Genomic DNA, 7,058 nt, shown 5'->3' with positions numbered 1-7,058 from the left:
AAGTTTGAATGTTAGGGGGGGAGATATCTTTCCAGCAAGATGCTATAGATAGCCTAGCCGCAAAGATGGGAGTGACATTAACTACCTTCCAGTCCTCAGGAATGGAGGCAGATTTTAAGGAAAGATTACATATTTTTGTAAGGAGATCCACAAGTTCACATTCGATTTCTTTCAGAACACTTGGATGTATGCCATCTGGGCCTGATGAGTTATCAGTTTTTAAGTTGTCTATCAGTCGTAGGACCTCCTCTCTCATCACCTCAATCTGACTCAGGTCTTTCAATACCCTTCCCGAAATCAGCAGTTCTGGAGTGGGCAAGCACTTCTCATCTTCCACAGTGAAGACAGAGGCAAAAAATGCATTCAGCTTCTCAGCCATTTCCATATCATCCTTCAGTACTCCTCTTACCCCTTGGTCATCCAAGGGCCCCACTGCCTCCGTGGCTGGTTTCCTGCTTCTAATGTATTTGAAGAAGGTTTTATTGTTGGTCTTTATTTATTTTTTTGCTATATGTTCCTCATATTCCCTTTTTGCCTGCCTGATCACAGACTTGCATTTTATTTGCCACAACCTGTGTTCCCTCTTATCAACCTCAATGAGACTAGCTTTCCACCGCTTAAAGGAATCCTTCTATACCTTTTACAGCTTCCATTACTTTGTTTGTTAACCATGCAGGCTTTTTTTCTATACCTATTTGTGCCTTTCCTAACCTGCGGTATATATTTTTTCTGAGCTTCTAGGATTGTCATTTTAAATAGTCTCCAATCTAGCTTTCCACCGCTTAAAGGAATCCTTCTTTCCTTTTACAGCTTCCATTATTTTGTTTGTTAACCATGCAGGCTTTTTTTCTATACCTATTTGTGCCTTTCCTAACCTGCGGTATATATTTTTTCTGAGCTTCTAGGATTGTCATTTTAAATAGTCTCCAAGATTCCCCAATGGTTTTGGTCCTTTCTACTTTTTCTTTCAGTTTCTTCCTCACATGTCCCCTCATATCAGAGAAGTTACCCCTTTTAAAGTTAAAAGTGGTGGTGTCAGTCTTTTTGGGCAACTCAATAACATTATGGTCACTGTTCCCAAGCGGTGCAATCACTTTTACATCTCTCACCAGGTCTTGGGCGTTACTTAGGACCAAATCCAGGATCCCCTCTCCCCTGGTAGGTTCTGTGACCATCTGTTCCATAGTATAGTCATTGAGAGTGTCTAGAAACTCAATCTCTTCTTCCTGTCCCCATCAATGTGTGGGTAGTTAATCACCTATTACGATAGAGTTATTTCATCCAGCCGCTATCTTTAATTCATTCATCATTTTATAATCCTCCTCTATCTTTTGATCTGGTGGGATTTTGGGAACGTGGCCTCTCTGGGTGAGGGTCTTTATGTTCTTTCCTGACTTCTTATTGCCGTGAGGTGTAAAGTGGTCATTACTGAGGAAAGATGGGGTTGGGAAGTCTGCCCTGGTCCCGATGGCTGATCTCGGCCACCTTCCGCGACCCTTCCTCTGAGGTGGGCCAAGGGATGCTTGGTGGGGAGAAGGTGGGGCGGTCTAAAGGTGGGGCTTCCTGCTTGAGTCTGAGCCTTCCCTTAACCTGGGCTGGGATGGGGCTGTGGAGGGGACTCTGCTGGCTTCTCTGCTGCGTTACTTAGTTCTCAGTCGGCATTTCCCTTCCAGCTGGCACAGAAATGCCAGCGCCATATTGCTTCTTCTTGCTCCACACTGTACTCCGCCCAGGCCCGTAGCTACGGTGGGGTCCCCCAGGGGCCCAGCCCCAGCACGCATCAGCCAGGCCCCACAAGGCCTCGCTAGAAATAATGTTTTTTAATATTGGGGAGTGCCAAGTGGGGCCCGCACCAGGGCACACCCACCTGCGTCTACTGGGAAGTCCGTCGCTTGGCTGGAGCACCTTAGTTTTCCCGCCACTGGTGGCAGGCAGAGCCCTTGTGGGGCTCAGGGCAGCACTTGTCGGGTGGCGGCAGTGGTGATAGATGTGGGAGGGAGGAACAAAGCCAAGGAGGGAGGGAGAGAGGCCGAGGGACGTCACTCTCACTCTGGCCTCAGCCCCTGCCTCCTCCGGCCGGCTTGGGTGTCCCACCAGCTGACCTGGACAGAGGGCTGGCTGGCTGGCTGGGGAGAGGTCAGAGCAGGTGGCTGCCAAGAGACAGCCTAGCCAGGCGGAGCTCAGTGGGCTGCACAGCCAATAGGGGCACTCGGTGCCCTGCTGGAGGAGGGGTGGCTGCCGAGCCCACGGCTGAAGGAGCTTGCCTTTAAGTGCACGCGGAAGGTCCTGCCACCTGGGGCCTAGTCTCGTGCACCTGGCCTAGTCTCACGCCCGGATGCTGACTGGATCCCACCCCGGGTGTTATCTGAGCAACAGAATCCACTTTTTAGGAGGGACCTGGTTTTCTGCCCGGCTTGGGGGGTTCCAGGTCTGACTGGCCAGTGGAAACGGGATGCAGTCCTGGATCAGAAGCAGTCGACTCGATGCCCAGAAGGGTGATCAGCTGGCGGCTCCAGCTTGCCTGGTGCTTGTTGTGTGTGTGTGTGGGGGGGGGAGAATCCTCCCTCATTTCTGCCCCATAATAGACACTTGTAGGATCAGAGGGGTGCTACAGATAGTGTTAAGGTGCCTAAAAATACAGTTCATGTTTGAAGAGCTGCAATTAGTTTTTTCAAAGAGAAAAAATGGCTGCCCCAGAAGAAAAACATTTGCCCCACAAACCAAAAGATCTTGGCTACTGGCCCGACTCCACCCCACCCCTGTGACGTGCCTGTTGTGTATATCTGGAGGGACAAATTCTGCCGAATTGATGGGCAGGCACATTAAGTTATAATTTTGTGTGTGTTTTTCCCTGATCAAAAGGACCTCCGATTGCCAAACCTGATCTCATATCCCGGCTGGAAGCGGAGGAAGAACCGTTGTTTCTTCTGACCGCGGATGAAGAGGAGGGATTGACAGGTCGCTGCTTAGGTATCTTTCGTGGGCTTTCGGGTTCCTGCCGTTTCCTTGCCACACACGGAGAACAGCATTCTAAGTGATTCTGAAGTCTCTGGCAAATTCATTGCGCCAGTATAGAATCCAGCCCCTTCCAGAAGAAATCCTGGCTGTCCCCGTGTATTTTAAACCATACCTAGGATTTATCTCTTCTGACAGTTGTCCGGAGCAGTCAGCCGGGAAGCTGATTTAATATGCCATGAAAGGTGCAGAAGGGGTCTTGGCAGGGGGCGGGGCTCCACAGCAGATTCCCCCACTGGGAGGCAGGAGTGCTTCTCCCTTCAGTGTTGGCGCACGACTGGCAGCCGCCCCTCTTGGTGCATCTCAGTGTGAATTGAGAATGAATCTCTCATTCTCTTTTTGAATGTAAACTCGATCCTTTAGTTTTTACCATTCCGGCTGTCTTCCCATCTTCACTTGCTAAGAAAAGGGGAGGACAGTTGCTGGGTGTAAAGCCCTTGGAGGGGCACTGTCCTTTTAGCATACTGGGAGAGGGGATGGTGGGGTGCCCTTCCGAGGATGGGTCGTTCCAGCACTGGTAGGGGAAACTGTGGTGAAATGACCCTGCAGGCTCTTTTTTTGCCACTGGGAATTTATGCTGCTTGCAATGGTCTCAAGAGGCTAGACCTCAGCAAGGAGTTCCCCTGCATCCAGCCTTCATCCCACTCCAGTCCTCTTTCTTGTTTCTCACATCTACCACCCTAGGCCTCTAAGAGGCTCACAGTCTGCTTGCCTGAAACAGACTCTCCTTAATAGTATCAGAATCTCCCCTTTACAGCTGCCAAAGTGGAGGTAGGGGAAAGTTCTTGAAACCCGAGTTGTTAAGAGAGTTTCTCCACAGTGCAGGAGCCGGAGAATGAGGCTTTGTTCAAGTGCAGAGACCAAAATGACAACAGTTTCAGAAAAAGGAATGTTTATCATACAGAGTGTGGCATGAAATGGAGGCACAAAAAACAAACCATTGAACTCCACAAGACTAACTCATCTTATAAGAAAATCCAGTATGTAAAAACTCACCATTTTACTTACCTCTGAAACGTATAGAGACAAAGGCCAAATTAAACTATAGGTTCCAGATCAGTAGTTCAGATTAAAATTACCCCAGGTTTTTTTTCCCATCACCACACAAGGTCATCATCACACACGTTTTTTCTTTCTTTCAGCAGGGGGAGTGTTGGAATCAGCAGATGAACCATCTGAGCATCTCTGGATAAAGAAAGTGGATGCATATTCAGACATGAAAGACAAATGTGAATATAGTGATGCCCTGAGGAACGAGGAGGGAAAGCATCCATATAAATGGAGAAATACTTCTGGTCTTCTACAGGGCGGTGGCTCTGTACAGCAAAAAATATGCAATGGAAAAAATGGGAATATGTGTACTGCAAGTGGGGAAATTGTTAATATTCAATGGACCTCTGAAGACAAAACGAGAATATATAAATGCCTGGATTGCGGGAAAAGCTTTAGGCAAAAATATATACTAACTTCCCATCAAAGAATTCACAAAGGGGAGAAACCGTATAAATGCCTTGAATGTGGAAAAAGGTTCAATGGGAGTGGGGATCTTTCTTGCCATGAAAGAATTCACACAGGGGAAAAACCATATAAATGCCTGGAATGTGGGAAAAGCTTTAGTCAGAGTGGAAACCTTGCTTCCCACAAAAGAATTCACACAGGAGACAAACCATATAAATGCCTGGAGTGTGGAAAAGCCTTCAGCAAGAGTGGAAACCTTGCTTCTCATCAAAAAGTTCACTCAGGGGAGAAACCATATAAATGCCTGGAGTGTGGGAAAATGTTATGTGACCATAAAAGCCTTACTTACCATCAAAGAATTCATACAGAGGAGAAACCATATAAATGCCTGGAGTGTGGGAAAAGCTTCAGTCAGACTGGAAACCTTACTTGCCATCGAAGAATTCACACAGGGGAGAAACCATATAAATGCAAGGAATGTGGGAAAAGCTTCAGCAATGGTGGAAACCTTTCTTCTCATCAGAAAGTTCATACAGGGGAGAAACCATATAAGTGCTTAGAGTGTGGGAAAAGCTTCAGTGGGAGTGGGGACCTTACTTCCCATCAAAAAATTCACAGAGGGGAGAAACCATATAAATGCCTGGAGTGTGGGAAAAGCTTCAGTCAGAGCGGAAGCCTTGCTTCTCATAAAAGGATTCACACAGGGGAGAAACCATATCAATGCCTGGAGTGCGGGAAAAGCTTCAATCAGAGTGGAAGTCTTGCTTCCCATCAAAGAATTCACACAGGGGAGAAGCCATATAAATGCTTGGAATGTGGAAAAAGTTTCAGTCGGAGGGATAGCCTTATTAGCCATCAAAGAATTCACACGGGGGAGAAGCCATATAGATGCCTGCAATGTGGGAAATGCTTCAGGCTGAGTAAAAGCCTTACTTCCCATGAAAGAATTCACACAGGGGAGAAACCATATAAATGCCTAGAGTGTGGGAAAAGCTTCACACAAGGTGGAAATTTTCATGCCCATGAAAGAATGCACAGAGGGGAGAAACCTTATAAATGTCTAGAGTGTGGGAGAAGTTTCACTGCACATGGAAGCCTTACTACTCATCAAAGAATTCACACAGGGGGAAAACCATATAAATGTCTGGAGTGTGGAAAAAGCTTCCGTCGGAGTGGACATCTTAATTCCCATCAAAGAATTCACACAGGGGAAAGGCCATATAAATGCCTGGAGTGTGGGAAAAGCTTCAGGGCAAGTGGAAGCTTTGCTTCTCATCAGATAATTCACACAGGAGAGAAACCATATAAATGCCTGGAGTGTGGAAAAAGCTTCAGTCAGAGAGGCAACCTTGCTTCCCATGAAAGAATTCACACAGGTGAGAAATCATATAAATGCCTGGAGTGTGGGAAAAGCTTCCGTCATAAGTCACATCTTACTTCCCATCAAAGGATTCACACGGGGGAGAGTCCATATAAATGCCTGGAGTGTGGAAAAACCTTCAGTCAGAGGGGAAAACTTACTTCTCATCAAAGAATTCACACAGGGGAGAAACCATATAAATGCCTGGAGTGTGGGAAAAGCTTCAGTCAGGGTTCGAACCTTTTTGTCCACCAAAGAATTCACAGAGGAGAGAAACCATATAAATGCCTGGATTGTGGGAAAAGATTCACAGAGAGTGGAAAACTTACTTCCCATCAAAAGATTCACACTGGGGAGAAACCATATAAATGCATGGAGTGTGGGAAAAGTTTCACGGAGAGTGGAAAACTTATTTCCCATCAAAGGATTCACACAGGGGAGAAACTATATAAATGCCTGGAGTGTGGGAAAAGCTTCAGTCAGGGTTCGAACCTTTTTGTCCACCAAAGAATTCACAGAGGAGAGAAACCATATAAATGCCTGGATTGTGGGAAAAGATTCACAGAGAGTGGAAAACTTACTTCCCATCAAAAGATTCACACTGGGGAGAAACCATATAAATGCATGGAGTGTGGGAAAAGTTTCACGGAGAGTGGAAAACTTATTTCCCATCAAAGGATTCACACAGGGGAGAAACTATATAAATGCCTGGAGTGTGGGAAAAGCTTCAGTAAGAGTGGAAGCCTTACTTCCCATCAAAGAATTCACATGGGAAAAACCATGTAGAGTAGAAAAAAACTATAGAGTAGAAAAAGAATGTACTCAGGAGTGAAACTATACAAATGCCTGGATTGTGGAAAAACATTAGGTACTTATATTTTTTAAGGCAGGGTGGTCAAACATGCGGCTCACAGGCTGGATCCAGCCCCCACAGGGGTCATATCTGGCCTGCAAGCAACTGGCTCTCTTCTGCTTCCCTCTCCCTCTTTCCTGCTTCCTTCTGTGTCACAGCTTGCTTTGCCAGACTCTCTCTATTGCACAGGAGACATCGATAGGCAAGCCTCTATTCTCTGCATTGGTTGAGGCTCATCCCACTCTTCCTTCCAGGGTGAGGGAGGGAATGAGCCAGAGCTTGCTTTCTGGCCAGGCTGCCTCAATTGCACAGAAGACAAAGGCAAGTCTTGCTTCCCTTCCATTGGCTGAGGCTCCTCCCCTTCCTCCCCTT

General features: G+C 46.8%; 2 protein-coding genes across 2 annotated transcripts in view; one reads left to right on the top strand and one right to left on the bottom strand.

Annotated features, from left to right (window-relative positions):
- Window positions 1-7,058, bottom strand: part of LOC107123819 (zinc finger protein 850-like) — a 399,053-nt gene that overhangs the window by 34,273 nt on the left and 357,722 nt on the right. The window lies entirely within an intron of this gene.
- Window positions 1-7,058, top strand: part of LOC107123818 (zinc finger protein 208-like) — a 119,219-nt gene that overhangs the window by 92,812 nt on the left and 19,349 nt on the right. Inside the window, exon 7 of the mRNA XM_015427159.1 lies at window positions 4,432-6,569. Coding sequence (XP_015282645.1) covers window positions 4,432-6,569 — 2,138 coding nt within the window. The remainder of the gene's footprint in view (window positions 1-4,431; window positions 6,570-7,058) is intronic.

Source organism: Gekko japonicus, unplaced genomic scaffold (genome assembly GCF_001447785.1).
Source record: "Gekko japonicus isolate JY-2015 unplaced genomic scaffold, Gekko_japonicus_V1.1 scaffold712, whole genome shotgun sequence".
In the NCBI taxonomy this organism is placed as follows: domain Eukaryota; kingdom Metazoa; phylum Chordata; class Lepidosauria; order Squamata; family Gekkonidae; genus Gekko; species Gekko japonicus.
The sequence above is the reverse complement of the archived record's forward strand: the minus strand, read 5'-3'. Positions and strand labels throughout refer to the sequence as shown.